The sequence below is a fragment of the Pezoporus wallicus genome, unplaced genomic scaffold (genome assembly GCF_028554395.1).
Source record: "Pezoporus wallicus isolate ANWC-B61680 ecotype Strahan unplaced genomic scaffold, APGP_CSIRO_Pwel_v1 scaffold_7107, whole genome shotgun sequence".
Classification (NCBI taxonomy): Eukaryota; Metazoa; Chordata; class Aves; order Psittaciformes; family Psittacidae; genus Pezoporus; species Pezoporus wallicus.
Genome location: NW_026642114.1, coordinates 741,290 through 759,415, shown reverse-complemented (window position 1 = coordinate 759,415; position 18,126 = coordinate 741,290). Strand labels below are relative to the sequence as shown.

Here is an 18,126-nt window from a genome sequence, read left to right as displayed (position 1 = left end):
CTGGTGAATCCAGCTGGAGCAGTTTAAGCAGATGCCTGGTAGCAGATATTGCCTCTCATCCTGCCCTGATGCTGTAACCAAAGCCAGTACTCAGCATAGCTATAAAAGAGCAGGCAGCAACCCTCAGCTGCTCAGTTACAGCTTCGAAGCAACAGCGCTGGCTTCGTTAGAGGATGCTGATCTCTGCTTGCAGCCTTGAGCACTAATAGCTTAGTAAGGAACAGCTTTGCAGCCAGGAGGCAGTTTGTTGCAGTGAAACCTACACTGCTGCATGGCTAGGGAAGCCCTAATGATGTTGAGTGGGTTAGCTTCCCTGATTCACGATAAACAGATCTGCATGAACACATAAAAACATGGCCATCTTGGTCATTCCCTGGGACTTAGGTCCCTAACACTATCACAGCCTCGGGATTGGAGCAGGTTTGGGGTTACCAGCTGAAGAAAAAGGAAGGGGCTGAGCATCTAAAAGTCAGCTTCAGTAAGATGCAGACAAATGGCCCAGAGCCCCCAGCTGAGATCCCCAGGAGCTGCTCGTGGCTGCTGCAAGTTAAAGGTTACAAACCGACATCGATTAGAGACCAAAGCCTGATGTTGCCCAGGGCTTCGTTTTATTGCTATTTGCTTTCTAGCTGTTGTTGGCAGTGTAGTAAGGATTAAGGGCCATTGAGCACGTCTTTTCCAAAGCTGTCTGGGCAGAGCAATGTCTCCCCAAAACCACTATGAAATCATCTTTCCCACTGCCGTTCTTTGAGAGCTGGGAATGGTTTCTTCATTATTGAGCCTGTTTTTAGCAGTCACCCCAATTTATCAGATAAAGTTCTTCTTCCCAGCAAGAAGGTGAAACTAGGGACACAAAACAAGGCTTTGAATGAAAATCCAGCTACAGATATAAAGTCTCCATAACATCTAAACCACTAGATTTCATGCATGCTGTTGCAAGTTCTCGGTTTGCTCCAAGAAACTGCCCATTTACCATCAAAAAGTATAATTTCCACAGGGAATTTCAGGAAAGAAGAAGAAGAGTTCATCCCATTGGGATTTTTGGACTGGTCATTATGAAAAAATAAAAAGGTGAAGCCTGTATTTATCTTCCTTCACACTTTCCCTGTATTTTCAAAGCTTCAAAGGTCTGATGACATTGAAAATACAAATTATCCAGCAAAAAAATTACCACATTAGGAGCCAGGTTGTTTTGCTCCTCTGGAAAATAGAAGTGCGCTGGGAATAATTGCCCAGAGGAATACAGGTTCGCTCTCCCCAGCAGAAACCCAGCCCAGGCACTGGCAGCTGTAAATATAATGCTTCAACATTGGCCCAAGAAAAAGGGAAATCAAAACCCTTCCTCCCCACAAGTATCCAGCCACCTTTTTTTAATCCTGAAAACTTCTTGGCAAGATGCTGAGCCAGGAGGAATTTCTTATGGTTTATAATGTTACCCAGAGTTCAGCTACTACCTTTTCTTTCTGGCTGCACTTTAAGACAGTAACAGGGAGAGAGGATGTATGGGAGGGGGAGGGAATGGGGCAGTTTTAGCCATCAGTGTCCTCAGAGCTTGACTCTGGCAGGTTAAGTGCAATCACGTATGATATCTGGGACAACTACTTGAACCCAAATCCATTAGCTGCCTCTCTGCTGAATCCCCAAGGCCCAGCTGTCTCCTTGCATTAGAGGCAACACAAGTGAAACCTGCTCCTCAGAGCTGGGAACTTGGCACAGTGCCTAGGTTGGGGAAACCACTTCCCGGTTGCATCCCCATCCCCAAAGGAAAGGCTTCCACACAGCCAGTGCTGCCACAGCTCCACCACCACAAAACACCTGCCCTGGATGCCATGTGTACAAGTCAGGTTTATGGGGAACAGCTGGTGGCGCACAGGAAAGAAGGATGCCGGGTGCACCCACTGCAGTCAGCCCAGATCCATGCAGGAGCTGAGGATGCTGGTAAAAGCTAAACCAAACCTGCCAAATCACCCTATACTCTCTCAGAGAATTCAGGGGCCTCCCCACACCACCCTTTCCCAGGCAGGCACAAGGAAGAGCTTCAGACAGACTGTGTAGTTAGAGTAGTATATGGGGCAGAGAGGGCTTGAGGACCATAGAATCATAGAATTGTTAGGGTTGGAAAGGACCTTAAGATCATCTAGTTCCAACCCCCCTGCCGTGGGCAGGGACACCTTATGCTAAATCATATCACCCAAGGGCTCGTCCAACCTGCTGCTTCTTCAGCAGAAGCCCAGAGGCTTTTGAGTACTTCCTACCTTCAGGTCTCACTAATAAAACACAAAGTCTTGTTAATAAAAGGCAGAATTCCTACTTAGATCTGAACTCCCAGAACATTTCAGCACACTAACAAAATTCCATGCTGCCACCTTCTTCCCAGCCATGCCAGAGGTGGTGCCAGGTTCTTGGGCAGCACGTTCCTGTCTCTGCCCCACAAAGCCACACCGGGAGGCTCCCAGCCCTGGGAAAGCACCAACCCTAACACCTGAGTCTCTCTGCTGTCTGAGTGAGCTCAGGCAGTAAGGATAGTAGGGCCTTGTTTTTCTTCAGGCCAAGTTTATGTGCAACACAGAGTATGTGGCTGGCATTTAGCACTAACATTTGCCTCTCTCTAGAAAGTCTGTCTCCTTTCCAAACAATGAAACAAAGCAGATATCCTTTTGCAGGAAGAGGAACGCTTCACATGCTGCAGCCCTTGGTCATCCTGACTACTTCTATGTACAGTAATTACATACACTGCAAAAGATGCAGTGAAGGAGAGCTGGACTGCACCCACAGTGAGAACTGACCTGGGAATTCTCTCCTCCCACTTACTGTGCAGGGTATCTTGAAATATGTACAGGTGTCTTCTCTGTGCCTGTGCCAGTGGGGGTTATGCAGAAAGATTCATGTGCTGGAAATTGTTCTTTACAGCTCATCTCCCAAGTGAGATGAGCTGGTGGCCAAAAACCACCAGACTTCACACCAGCCAATCCACACCCTCAAATTTTGGGACCTGATGCAGTCTAAACACTGTGAATTGTAGCAAAGCAAGTACGCGCATCTGCATACCTGTGGACTTGCATGTGTCACAAAATTCATGCCCGGGGCTGAAGGCAGTGAGACGGGGTGTGAGCTGATGGAGGACGCAATGACTCTGTACGGTGAGCCCAGTGAGTTCACTGGAGACCCGATGGCATTCATGGGGGATGGCAGAGACCGGGAGGCGTTCGCAGGGGCTTCGAGGTAGTTGTGGTGCCCCTCCACCGAATTTCCCGAGGAAAGGCTTGATGACAGGCTCACAGATGTGGAGCTGGCATGGACAGGGGAATCTACAGGGAAAAGCAGAGAGATTAAATACACTATGAACAAGGCTGGCTGTACAGCTATCAGCTGCCCAGCCTTGGTCATGTTCTTCCTAGTAGCTGGTGCAGTGCTGTGTTTGGGCTTCAGTCTGAGAACAATGTTGATAACTCACCAATGTTTTAGTTGCTGCTCAGTAGTGCTTACCCCGATCGAGGACCTTTCTGTCTCTCATTCTCATGCTCTGCTAGGAGGGAGCAGAGCCAGGACACCTGACCCAAACTAGCCAAAGGGATATTCCATACCACAGTACAACATGCATGGTATATAAACTGGGGAGAGTTACCCAGAAGGGACTGACCAGTGCTCAGGATGGGTTTGGTGTTGGTCAGTGGGTGTTGAGAAATTGTATTGTGCATCACTTGTGTTTTCTGAATTTTCATTTATCCCTTTTTGTTGCTCTCTAATATTATTAACAATATTGTTATTTCTGGTATTATTTCTATTATCATTGTATTTTACTCAATTGCAATTATTAAATTGTTCTTATCTCAACCTGCAGGTTTTGCATTCTTTCACTTCTCCACCCCATCCCACCTGAGGGGAAAAAGGTGGGCAAGCGGCTGTGTGGTACTTAATTACCAGCCAGGTCTAAACCATGACATCAAGGCTCTAAGCCAACCAGCAAACATGTCTTATGCTATAAAGGGAAAGAGCAAAATGTTGGTTATGGTACACAACATAGAGTTACATACAACAACAAAACGTATTATAAAGACAACACTTTATACTCAAATCTGCTTTCACTGCTTTGATGCCTCAGCTGACTTGGAAGAAGGCACCACTGCCTGCCTGCTGCTGGTCTTCTCTGAATTACTCTCTGAGGTCCCATTTCTTTTGTCTAAGCTGGTGCTAGAGACAGTGCACAACTGAAACCATGAAATCTCCACTGATCAGGCTGCAAACCCCTGAATACTTCCCATGTCTTATGAAGCACCTTTGCTCTCTGCGATGGCTCAGGCATCATGCTCAGCAGGCTCCTCTTGCCATGGCTTAGCTCCTTCCCTTCCCACTCACCAACCCACGATGCTATTTCACATCATCCTCCAGCTGTCAAAACTTAATGCCAGCATTTTCTGCAGAAGCTGGAGCAATGGAGGACAGAAACTGCCCATGACATGCTAGCAATGCAGATTATAGGACAAGGCATCCCAAAAATATTTTGTCCATTACTTTTCCTCACATAGTATGAGACAGAGCAGAGAATATTCCCACAGATGTTCCTGGGCAGACAATTTCAGAGACACAAGGAAAGAGGGTTTCCTCTTCCCACACTAAAGAACCCCAGTGCACATTGCCAAACTAAGTCTCAGAGTAGCCCCATGAGACCAATCTGCCCCTGAACCCCACTGGGAAGGAGGAGGTATAGAAAAGCAATATAAACTTGAGCATTGCCACTTCAGGGCAGTCTCTGAGGCTGAATGCCTCACCCAAGGTCTAAATGCTTTCTTCTATAGGACCAGTCTCCTATTCAGAGGGTATCTGGGCATCAAATGCCCACTAGTTCTGATAGGTTATGTATCTAGCTGTATTTTAAGGATTTATATGACCTTTTCTCCCTCCCCTAGAATTCACCAACCCCAGTTAGCAATAGCTGTATTAACATTTCAATGAACCATTGTTTCTCTGTTGTTTTGTCAACACAGGAGATCATTCCCTGGAGTAGCAAGGAAAAGATGTTGTGTGGGAAGGTCACACAGTTGGTTTTCCATGGCTGGCATAAAGGATTCTTGCTCCCATTGCATTTGCAAGTAAGGGAGCACTTTGGTGTTTTGTTTGTTTGGGTTTTTTTTCCTCCTTTTACCATTATTGCAAAGTTATTTACGTGACAGTGTTTGTATTTTACCTGAAGTAACAATCAAATCTGATTCAAAGGGAAGATGCACAATAAAGACGGGAAAAGGTCAGCTTGCTGAATAACATTAAAGACATTTGTCAGAGTCAAGGAGGACTAGATCTGCCGTTATCAACCCACTTCAGACTTAATTCTGCAGGAGGGGTGGGGGGAGAAAAGGTCTTTGTCAATTCTTGCTTTGGCTTTTTGGATCAATTCTCCCAGTGGGAAAGCAATGTGCAGAAAGAGGAAGCCGGCTTAATGACAACAGCAGAAGCCTTAGAGGCAGCAAGGCGGTCTGAAGGCAGAGCCAGGGCTCCTGCCTGCTGCTGGAAAGAGCCATCTCGCATCCCCCTGCCACCATCATGGAGACAAGCAGCCTATTTTCTGTTAATAGACAGCAAAATCTTTCCTTGTAATGGCTTCCAAGCGCGAAAGACTTTCACCCCAGACACAAGTGCCAGGAGAGCATTTAGCAGTGGGCAGAAGATGTGGTTTTCCTGCCCCTCCCCGTTACCTATGAGCTCAGCTCACAGAGGCACCTCAGTTGTTTCCTGGGACTTTAAAGGACTTGTGCCAGAGAAAAGCAAATGCATTTTTCATCACCTGTGAGTAGTCTGGTACCATAGCATGCAGTCCTGCTCAGCATCTGTAGCACAGACTTACAAAGAAATTGCTTTTATGCCTCTTTAAACAGCTAGATAAACAACATTGCCTTTGAGGATTCTTCAGCTTGAAAAATAAACTCCTGAAGGGGAGACTGTGCAGAAATCTATCACACTAGGACAGCTGAGGAGAAGCATGATTCTTCATCCTTTTCCATTAACACAGAAAAGGGCATAGTTTGAAAGTATCATGCAGAAGATTTAAACCAATAAGAAAAGACTCCCAGGAGAGTTATTTAACTGTTTGCATTTACATCAGACCTTACAGAAACGTTGTCACCATTAAGTTTCTCCATTAGAAAGGTTCCCAAGGACGGAGAGCAAAGCCAAGCAGACTGCTGTCCAGGACAAGCCCCATGGTGTGCTTGTGTCAGTGCCAAGAAGGCTATGGCCAGGTGAATCCCCTAACCTCCAAGATGGGATCAAAAGTTGAAACCAGGAATTGTGAACAGCTTGCACCTACCTTTTTTACCCTAGCAATGAGACGTCAAAGAAATACGAATGCATGAAGGAGATGGACAGAGAAATGGAAATATCTACTGGCAAGCACAGTAGATATTTTTTACACCTTTACATAGGTGTAAAGGCAGGCTTTGCCAGGGCTTGATGATACACACCAGAGCTAACAAGCATGTTTCCACAGTGCCTGGCCATGCTGTCCCGCTAAGGCTGTGACAAACCCATTGGTGAAAACCTCCCGTGTTAAGTTACCATTTTACTCATGAATAATTTTATCCACCTGTTACAGACTGTAATACAAACTGCATGAAGAAGCGTTGAAACAAAAGGAAAACCAAAAAAGAGAAAAAAAAGGGGGGAAAGGGGCGAAGTAAAGCACTCCTGCAAGGTGGTCCAAACTTTGACTCTCAGTCTCTCCCTGGGATAAGTTTGTCAAGTCAGTCCCTGTGGGAGCAGAAATGAACCCTCCTGCATTGAGAAAATTTCCCACTCTGGGGAAATAATTCCTCTCAGGTTGTAGTGCTCCAAGAGGGATATAACCTGGTAGCAATTACATCTTATCAGCCTGTGCAAGCAGCAATTTGCACAACTGGCAAAAGGTGTCCAGAAAGAGCCATACCAAAGCATCTTTAACACCGGGGTTACTTAGTTCCTGAGCTGAGTAACCTCAAAGTTGCCTCAGACCAAAGGAGCCAGGGTGGCTTGGACAATGCAAACAGCAGATATTACAAGTATGATTAAATTTGGTAAAAAAAAAAAATTAAATGAATCTGCAGGAAAATGCTGATGCTCTGTGTCCCACATTTCTCAACAGAAAGCAGCCAGAAAGACCTTGGGCTTGCAGTGGCGGCATGGCCTTCCTCAAGGTATTTTCTTCCATGATTTGGGAGACAGCCAGAAACGACAGCATAGCAGCAGAGCAAGGCCAGCAAGTAGCTGGTCTGCAGCAGAGAAGCAGCTCTGGGACAGAGCAGAGGGCACTGAAGAGACGGGACTCAGTCCTGCATGACTGCTACAGCCGGCCGCCTCTGCCTTTGCAGCAGCACTCGGCACAGGTGACATTTACACAGGCCAAAGCGGGCCCCGAGTCTGTCCGTCAGGTAATGTGAGGTGACAAGCAATGCCGGGGTTCAGCCGGCTGTGCCGGAGCCCCGCAGAGCAGAGGGCAGCCCTGCATCGGGAGAGAGGGCTCTGTGGCTGGCACAGCCCCTGCCTGTGGGCTCCCACACTGACCAGGTCCCCCACGTCTGCTGGGGAAGATGGGCTGAGACCCTGCATCCAGCATCAGGGCTTGCTACTGCTTTTAACCACCTACTCCAGATTCAAGATCAACTTACTTCTGATCCGCAAATGGAGCTGTTTGTGTCTTTCTCCTCTATCTCCCTCCTCCACATCAATGCTTGGACATTTCAGGGAAGCCTGACACTATTTATTTCTCTCCTGGAGGAGCAGAGGTACAGAGGACAAGGGGGAGCTGCCCTGTGTAGCTTCTCTGATGTCTCTCCTGCAAACAGCCTACAGAGAAGTCGGTGCCTCAATCAACCCTCCGCAAGCTCTCTTCTACAGGAGCAGACACAGTCCAGCCTCCTCTTTGCAGGAACCAAAGCCTGAGAAGAAGAAACCTGCTTCTGGGTGCTTTGCTCTTTCAAACTGTCTCTGCAAATGTATCACATCACTTGCTGCAGACAGCAGCTGTGTGTTGAAAGCGTGCTCACACACACAATGTCCATCCTGTTGCTTTAGCGCTCAGAATAAAGATCATATCTAATAATCATTCTGCTGACATTAGAAAAAAATAATGAGAGAAGATCCTAAGAACTACTTCACTCTCATACGCTCAAGGACATAAGCATTACCTTCATGCACCAGTCACTGAAGCAGAGGACACAAAGCTATGATACTTTGCTTCCACCGGTGTTTCATCTCCACCTTAGCAAAATCGTAGTCCAGTGATGGGAAACTTACATGAATAGCCTTATAAAATCAGGAATAGAACACCACTGGCTACATCACAGCAGATTCATAGGTGTTTGACAGATGCACGTGGAGAGCACAAACTCCAGGTCCACTACACCAGTGCTGAACAGCCAGGTCTGGGCTAACATGGCTACGCTGATCCAGGACCTACATTAGCTCAATAAGGCCAGGTTGGATACCTTTGTGTTATGACCACTTCACAGGTAAAGCTGGGGCAGGCATAAAAGCAAAGACTATCTACAAGAGTGTGCAAGTGACCCCAAATGCCTTGGAAAAGGCAGCAGGAAGATAAGCATCCAAGCTGCAGCCAATAAAGCTGTCTTGATTTACACCCAAATAATGACAGGAAATACCAGCCTCAGTAATTACATTTGAGCAGAAAGTGGAATGAGGATGCAGAGACCAGAAACATCCAAGCTCTAAGTACACTGTCTTTTGAACCAGTACGGGTTGCAAGGTTGTTATGGTTAATGCCTTCCGCTGTAACACCTAGCAAAGCCTCAAGGGAAAAGATGTCCATGCTAAACACTGGGGTCTTTCTTCAAATAAGGCCTAAAGCAGTCAGGCTTCCTGAGACCTGAGAATCTCTGGTAAGCCTAGAGATGATGACACTTTCAGCCTTTAATTTTCTTTTTAATGTTAGAATCAAAAGCTGTAACTTTTCAAATAGTGAAAACCACGCTTGTGCTTCTGAGGCCCCAGATATACATGAAAGAGGTTCATATCATTCACACGAGCAATTAAAGTTGTCCTGCCTGACACACGACTAGCAAAACTTCGCAGATACTTCATCCTCCGCAGATCAGAGAGCACCAGGAAGTGGGAAGAGACATGAACAGAAGGGCTGATTTCAGGAGAGGAGCACGGGCGTGTGTGGGAGGTACAGCTTGGCAGGCAGCTCGTCCTTGGGGACGACCTTCAAGGGGAAGTACCTGCGAGAAACAGTCCTGAAACTGGATGCAGTTATGCAGCAGAGAACCCAGGTTAACTGGGACCAAAGTTTTCCTGCTATGTCTGCAGGAGTAGTTTTTATTTAATACATGGAAGCTAAACTGAGTAACTGTACCCTTTCTGGTGGTATTTTTAACTGTCCAAGCAGATTTCCACAGGCAGTACAGATTGCCATGCTAATATCCTACAGAAAGGTTATTGTTTTCACCTTGCTTTTAAGGTCCAGTAACCTTTGTGCTTCCATCTTCCTGCTCAACTTGGAGTCAATAAATAAGGCAGCCTTCCCCTGCAGCTAACACACATGGAGGAGCAAAATTTTTTGGAGGTGTGCTGGCACATACATGAGCAGGGGCTTCTACAACAGGGATCTGCACAGGGCGGGAGAGAGTTTCCCTAAGCTCTCTGGGTGCTGGGAAGAGTTGCCCCTTTTACTCTCAGGTAATGCTCCTATGCCACTCTTGCAAACAGGGCCCACCCAAAACCTGGGCTGTAAAAAACCATGGGCTGGAAGTACACAAGATTTTTCACCTGCCCTGGTGGAGGCTCAGCATCAGATGCTATTTTGAGGTCTTGCTCTGACTTAACTGAAATACTGACTCAATAGCTTGAGATGTCCAAGGACATTTGGACAAGAAACACCTGCAGTGTAACCACATACTCTTCTCTAGTTAGTACCCTAACAAGGTATCACATCCCCCTGGTGACCACAGTAACACAAGAGTTGGATAACATTTCTCATCTCCAAAGAATAAAAGTTGTTGCATTTGAGGCCTGAAGGGTTTTTCATGATTGTCTGATCAGCTTTCCCACCTGGCCAGCAAGATTTTCAGCACAGCATCCACCAGGAAAAAATGCAGATTTCTACCACGGTCTTTAAACTCCTTGGAGAGGCTACAGGTCCCTATCAGAAATTATCTCACTGGCTGCAGCGCCTGTGGCTGCCCCAGGCAATTGAAAGCAAGTGTCTCCTTCTTTAAAAAAAAAAAATAAAATAAAATCTGTATTTCAGTAGCTACAGGAGTTGCCCAGTCACTGAAATTTCTCACATCTTTTCTGGGTCAAAAAGCCCTCTTCCATCTTCACATACTTCAGTTACAGGTTCTGACATAGCAAGCTGTGACAGACAGAAAAAGCATCACACAGGTCACAAAACCTGAAACCATCACAGGCAAAAATAGGTGACAGCCAGCAAGGCAGCCCCACTCCAGACACAATGTGGGTTTTTCTCTCCTTATCCCCCAAATGACCTGGCCTAACCCCACTTTGCTTGGGAGAGCTGACAAGATTGAAGCCAGAGGTGGTGTGGCCACAGGCCAAGTTACATGAGTACTAATAAAAGAGACTTTGTGGAGGAGCCAAGTTAGCTCTTGTCCCCAACCAACACTGCCAGAAAGTGCCAGAGAGAGAGGACAGCCAGCACAGCATCTTTCCTTGCCCTGGGAGCTGAGCTTCAGATGAAATGCATCCTTCTGGAGAATAAAAACACATTTTGAAGCCCTTTCTTTGTTCCTGTAGCCCAGGCTGTGAAAGCAAATCCATCTGCCTTAGTGCACATCTCCTGCTTTAGATGTCTAAGGGTGACTCATCTGAACTCTTGCCCTGCTACTCTCCAAACTCATCTGTAACACTTTAGAGTCTGACTGTCCTCGTCTCACCACAAATTATGTACTTATTACCAATGGGTGTATGTACATTCTCAAATTTCATGGTGTTATTCAGACATTAAAGATCAAAGTGAGTTATACACGCTATCGAAAACGTGTTCCTTATTTCTAACCTGAATGTCAACCTTAAGCTCAAAATGAAGCCCAGAATTTCAGAGCTGAAGGAAATCTGAATATAATAAGATCTAGACATGCCAAACAGCAGCGGCCACATCATCTTAACTACCCTGCAGCAACAAGGTGCAAGAACAATGAAGGCAGCAAGCTGACAGCCTAGTGTGGACACTGCCCTTTTCCGTTGTCTTGATGTCCCCCTTCATAATGCCAGCACAGGCAGGACCAGAAACATTTTCATAGCTATTTTAAATAAAGGGGAAGCAGCAAAGACAACATATCATGGGCCTGATGGAGATGCAGGTTGCCTTCACAGGCTTTGTGGTGAGGACCCCAAAGCAGTGGGAAGCTTGCTACACACACACCCACACCCCGCCCCCCCCAACATCGCTGGTCACCATGATCTGTCCTGCTTCATCTCTCTCAAAGCCTTTTTGTCCTCTTGTACAGCCCATGGGCCCCTAAAGTTGTCTGGCCAGAGCAGCAATTGCCTTCTCAAGCAGCCAGAAATCTCTCTCTGCACACCCAACAACCCAAGGAGAGGCAGTCCCACACCACCTGCAGGTCCCCAGCCCCACCAAGCTGCCTCAGGGGCATGGAAGCCCTCCAGCCTTGAGGAGAATGTAGATGCAAGTGGTAACCTGCGTGTCTATAGCATCTGGGAAGTGTAGGGCAGGCCAGAGTGACCATTTTAAATCAGCCCAAACAAAACTTGGCCAATGCTTTTGCATCTCTGTCAATAATTCACCTGCAGAAAACACTTCTTGCTAAACCAAATTAGAAGCAGGCTAAAACTTCAGTTAAATAAAAGTTAAAGTTCCAATATACTGAACTTCGGGCTAGAGAGCAGTCCCTTCAGATTTGTTGGTGAAGTAGAAATACCTCTGCTCCTACTAACAATTTCCTCCTCTAGAAATCTCCCAAACATTCTACTGAAAGCTGTGACCCCTGTCTCTACAAGGATCTGTGCCCTATTCCCATGAAAATCAGTCTGAACATCACTTTTCTTTTGCTTCTTAGTAAATTTGTAATATTCAACAAACTAAACACAAATAACACTTTCATTGTTTCACTCTTATTGCAGCAATAGGAGAGAGTTTGGCTTGTCTTTGCTTAATCCTTAAAAACACCAGTGAGCAACAGATTCTTCCAACGAGTCATCTCTTTTGTACAGAAACTGCCTAAAAAGGTATTTTGGAAAGTTAAGTGCTTGTGAAACTTGGGGAAGATTTGATGCAATACCAATGACTTTTCTGGAGTTGGAAAATTACCAGAGGTGAGCATCTGGTGCAAGAGGGAGGAAAAAAAATGCACACATAGCGGGAGCATCCCATGTGCAATTCAACTTCTGCACAAACCTTTTTTCTAGCAGAGAAATAACAGGTTTCTTGTGACGTATACAGCCTGGGGGCTTCCAGAGGAACTCCTGGAGGCATTCACCTACCCTAAAGGGCTGGGAACAACTTGAGGAGTTTTCCAGGGAAACTAAGACTTTGCACATCCATAAACCATAATGAACTTTAACCTCCTTGGAGCAGCACCAATGATGCTGTCAGCAGCCAAAACACGGGTGCTTCCAGTCCCTTGCAGCCAAGCACTCCAACCTGCCCACACCCTGCATCAGCTGGGGAGCCCCTACAGCTCCTCAACTCGTTCTACTTGCACATCACCCATGTTAGGACAAGAGGAATAACTTCAGAAAAGATAATGAGCAAACCTCAGTAATTGAGGAGCCCTTTTCCCAAGAGCTTCAGGTTTCTGCAACTGGGGCTCGCTTATGGCTGGTATGTGCAGGGGGATTGCAGCTCACAGCCACCCAGACACAGTGGTTCGCAGACCATTGTCTCACCGTACAGCTTCATTTGACTAATCTGACAAAGCTTCACACAGTTATGGTGGTATCTGTGTCACACAGACAGGAGACAGCCCCTGGGCAAGGAAAGAGCCCTCTTTAGATTTCCTTGGGGGCTGTTTTATGTTTTAAAATTTGGGGTTTTTTTTCCCCTCCAACAATTTAATTAAAATGCAATTGGAAAGGTACTTAGTTGGTTTGATTTTGTTCTTTCAATTCATAGATTCAGTCCATCATATGCAAACACATACATGCATCTCTCAAATGTCATATACGGAACTTTAGAGGAGAGTCACGGTTTGACTCAAGCCTGCATAATTACAGACAGCTTGGCTTGGCTGTGCTGAAGTTCACAGCACATACAATTACAGGACAGTTTCAATCATAAGCACACAGGCACCACAGGTTACAGCTACATACAAGCTAGGTTAAACATGTTTTTAAATTCCCTTTAACTCCCCCATACTCCTACTATGGAATCAGTTCCTCCACCTAACCCAGAAGGCACAGATTGCAAATGCAAGTAAAATACTTACTGCCAAAGCCCGCAGGAAACTTAATGAAGTGAGGATAATTTCCATACATGTTTAATCTTCAGTTCATTGCTTGCCTTTCTAAGCACAACTGTCTCCCCTAACTTCAAAGCTGCCTGGAGTACAGCACAGCTCGCCAGGGTCGGGACATGGCTCTGCAGGAGCAGGGGCTCTTGGAGGGTGCCACGGCAGCTGCCTGCTCCCGTGGCCTCATCCTTGCTTCACGCTGACAGCAGCTGCTCGCCGGAATGAGACATGTTCTTGTTCTCTGCTGCTCAGGGCTGGCTCCTGTGCTCAGCTGTCTCTGCTCCCCGCAAATTCACAGCAGACCGTCCGGGTAGCATAATCGCCTGGATAAGACGCCGATCAATGCATGACAGCTCTGGTATAGATCACAAATTGGGAGGGGCAGGGGGGGTTAAGTTGTTCAGGGGAGGAGCATCGTGGGGAAGGAGGGGGGTGCCTTGCTTTTCCACCAGTGAAGACTCGATGCAGGTTATTAGTTATACTGGACCCAGCCATGTGGAGGTGTTTTCCGGACACGTGAAGGACCAACCCTTACCCAGAGTGGCTGTGCCCTGATCATGGGCTGGCTGACAGGGCAGGAGCACATGTGCAACCTAGCACTTTGGGGCTAGGGCTGTGCAGGGCAGGGAGCTCCATGCTCCCATCCCACATCAAGCCCTGCCTCAGCTGCACTCCTGGCATCAAGTTATGGCCCTTGCAGTGCTGGACTGCAGTCATCCCTAGGAAATGCAGCCAAGGCTGAGGAGAACCAGGACGTTCCTGGGGAGATCAGAGCTGGAAGCTCAACTCCTATCCCCAGAGGAGTCCAAAAAACACCCAAAGCACACCCCAAAAAATCGTTAGCTGTTGCTAAAACTGTCTAGGATGAGAAGGAGGGATATGGGACAGAACCCAGGGGCTCAGTCCATGCCACAGTCAGTAAAGCATTCACAGCAGAATGCAGCAGGCTTCACACATAGTCCCATATGTACATCCAGAATTTCAATTTAATGTCCACCCAGCCTGATAATAAAGTACTGCGGAAAATAGGTAGAAATAATCACAGACAAGCAGCCAGTTGCTAGATCAGAACAAAGCCACATGCAGTCTTCATCACTGCCTCCTCCAGTGACTGGTACTCTGAAGGGGAAGCAGTCCCAGCTCCATGCCTGGCAAGCCCCCTACCACTTGCTGCAGTTGTGGAGAGAAGCAGGGATGCAGGCAACAGCAGAGCCCACTGCTCCTGGCTTCTGACATGGGTGACCTCAGGTGAGGTCACCTTGAAGGGATGAAGGAGGAAAGAATTTTGTCTAAGGTTGTAAAATGAGCACAGACCAAGGTCTGCACTGACTTACATGACTGTTGGAGGAGGAGGTGGGTTACAGCCTTGCCACTGGCACCAGCCATGTGGCAAAGAATGAAGGCACAGAGCTAACAAGGGGCTCTGCCTTTCCAGGGAGACCACAAAGCACCCCCAAATACAGGATGGGGAGCATGCCATGCAAGCAGCAAGGCAAAAGGAAGGGAGAACAACAGATTAGAATGTTTGGCATTCTTCAAGGGCCTGCTGGCTCTTGGCTCCCTCCAGGTCACCCAAGGGCCCATGCTGCCCTTTGGCACTAAGCACACTACAAGGGGAAGGCATGCAATATGCCAGCCCAGAGCTGTTCACAGCATCCAGCAGCAGCTCACGCAGATGCTGAGGTGCTGTCAGCATCGAGGTAATGCTTGTGCAGGAGAAGGAAAGGTTACCCTTGTTAGCTCTGTTTCTTGCTTCTTTCTCAGGCATTGCCATACCCATTTCTCTCTAACCAGGGGGTTTAAACAAGTACCAGCATCCTGCATAGCCCATAAGCTGGAGCCCAGGTATAGATGCACTGGTTTTTCTTACAGTTAAAAAAACTAAAATTAAAAAAAAAATAAAAATAAAAAAAGGTAAGATTAGTATTCAGAGAAGGTTCTACTAACGGAAAAAAAAAACCAAAACCAAACAAGTAACTGCAGTCTTGCAGGGGGAATACAAACAGAAGAATTTGCTCTCATATTTTCTATTGGCCACTGTTCACATCTCGTTTGGTTTACTGCACAAACACTAATGGCACTGCAGAACTATTTCAGAGGAGGAAAGGCAGCTGAGCAGCATGCATACATGCCCCGCTCACAGGCCACAAGTTTCAAACTATGGGGAAGGAAGACCATAGGGTTTGATAGCCAGTACAAGAGCATAATACAGCAGCATCTGACTGTGTGGTGCCGTGTCCCATCCCTCTCCCTGTTCAGCTGAGCTCACGTTTTGCCCTGCCACGACACCAGCGTACAACAAGGACTTCCCCAGCAAATGTCCTCAGCAAGCGACAGTCCTCCTCCAAGAGTTCACAGGAGCATCCAGGTGCAGAAGCCATAGGCGCAGCTCCTGTTTCAGTGGGTACCACCCCCTCAGTCACCTGGCCATGCACTCACACACCCATAGGTTCCTCCAAAACCATCTCCACCCTGCCCTAATCCAAGTGGCATCAGATCTCTGGCAACCACAGGGATTTCTAACCTCTAGGCAAAGTTTGCTATTTCAGGATAACACCGACTTTGCCTCTGGTGCTGTCCTTTAACAGCCACACTGGGGATCCTCCTTAGGGGCAGGAGGCAAGAGCTAGGCACAGAGCAGGGATGCTCCAAGACTCCCAGGCAGAGACCCAGAGTGCGGCCTGCAAGGTGGCTTGTTTCAATCTTTGGACAGAAAATTAGATTTATCAGCAGGTCAAGTTTCCTCTGTGACGAGACTGAAAGAAACATTTTTCTATCAAAAACCCCAACAAACAATCTGCTACAAAAGTAAGTGATTTTCACCCACACACCCTCAATAAGACCCAAGGCTTCCACAGAAGAGAGAGACTGTGCAGTCCCATGTGCAGCCTGCCAGAGGGATGTTTCTATTATCCAGTGTCAGAGGATAACTCTGGCATGGTGGGAAGCCTGTCTGTCCACCCAGAGACTTTTCCCATCAATTGTCCATCACCCCACAGAGATGCATCTAACTGGGGGCCATCTATCCTCAGTCTTAAAGTGCGCACCAGCACTCAGAACTGAGTCACTATTTCAAGACAAATCCTCTCTTGCCCAACAGTTTTACTTCCACCTGCTTGAGTTATACCTTACTACCATCCCAGCCTGGCTTGTCCCTTGCCCTCAGGCTGGATGAGAGGGCTGTGCCTTCACCCAGCAGCAGTGAGGCAGAGGTGGCTGCAGAGCCCATTGAGCCCCAGCAGCACTGGGACAGAGAGGTGTGAGCAACAAAGCAGCTTTGCATTTAAGCACCAACCGTGCTGAGATTTAGCAGTACCATTAATTCTTACTGACTACATGGGATCTCAGCAGCTTTAATTCCATGCTAATGAAGTTTTAGTGGGGAATTATTTTTATTGATCTGTCCAGAGCAAACAGCCTGATTTTAGTCCAGCTCTGCCAGCACCCCCTTTCCCAGCCCTCTTTTCTTTCTCCCAGCTTAGAAGAAAGGGGAGAGGAAATAAGACAAAACATCTCTGAGCTCCTTAAAAAGGCTGGCAGTCCCAAGCAGTAAGTGGATTACTTTATTGATTTTTAGCAGATCTGGGTTAGTGAGTGCTTAGTGCTGCAGAGCACATGCACATACTGAGCAACTCCAAGGAAACCCCACCAGGCCCTTTCCTCAGGCAAAGCGAGCATCAGGCAACTCATTTAGGGGTCCACCATGGGTTTTGGGGTATGGAGAGGCTCAAATCAGTACCCAAATTAGTCTGTGACAGACTCCAGGAACCAGCCCAGTCTCCCAGCAAGTGCTGCAGGACCATACAGAGGCAGATCCTCAATTTCTACTAGAAATAATAGCACAGGTCACTGCTTCAAATTATTGAATTCTATTTTATCACCACACACACACCGTTAAGTAAAAGGAGAAAAAATAACTGCCACTATTACTTTAGGAAGGAATAACATTGCCATGCCACATCCAGATGGGACTCAGTGCTGACCACTGCCACCCAGCAACCACACCTTGAGAGCATCAGTCAGAGTGGGACTCCCAACAAAGCAGTGCTGATTCAAGCCAACTGAGATACTAACATTGTGTTGGGGTCACTGACTTACCTCTCAGTTAGCTTTCCAAAGCCATTTCCCTGCAGCCAGCATTTCAGCAGTGTGTTGGAATAACACCTCAAATAACTCCCAGTACTACTCCACCAAGCATTTTGGAACGCTGGTCTCTGGAGCCAGACCCTAAACATGTGAAAGCCTCTCCCATTCTGCCACAGAACCAGAAAAGCCAGAGAGTAAATAAGGTCCCTTATCCTTGCACATTGGATTGAACAAGGAAAACTGCAAACATCACCACGAAACCCATCAGTCCATCAGATCTCTGTTTAAAGGCAGAGGCATTCTTTGGTCATGCATGTGGCAACAGCATAAGCAAATAAAAAGGTTGCAGCCCCCATAACCTTACAACTGCACATACATATTCCTCCTGACACTGCTTCAGAGCTAGAGAGTCCCTGAGAAGACTCGCTGCCCATAGGGTGTTGGTGTTAGAGCTGGAGCTCCCTTTACATGGCTAGTGAAGTGCAATAGGGACTAAGAGGCTGAGTGCCCCAGGAGCCAAAACACCCATTGCCCTCCCTGCATGCCTGCAAAGGAGGACAAACAGACAATAGGTGACATGCTCAGGGGCAAAGAGGAAGTCAGTAGTAGAGCAGGGACTTGAAAC

General features: G+C 47.1%; 1 protein-coding gene across 5 annotated transcripts in view; it reads right to left on the bottom strand.

Moving 5' to 3' along the window:
• RXRG (retinoid X receptor gamma) overlaps positions 1 to 18,126 on the bottom strand; it is a 38,336-nt gene that overhangs the window by 7,646 nt on the left and 12,564 nt on the right. For 3 of the 5 annotated variants that reach the window (XM_057427363.1, XM_057427362.1, XM_057427367.1), the window contains exon 2: positions 3,049 to 3,308. In XM_057427363.1, coding sequence (XP_057283346.1) covers positions 3,049 to 3,308 — 260 coding nt within the window. Of the gene's footprint in view, positions 1 to 3,048; positions 3,309 to 7,128; positions 7,591 to 13,391; positions 13,748 to 18,126 lie in introns of those variants that run through there. The other 2 variants (XM_057427366.1, XM_057427365.1) reach the window with 2 other exon arrangements.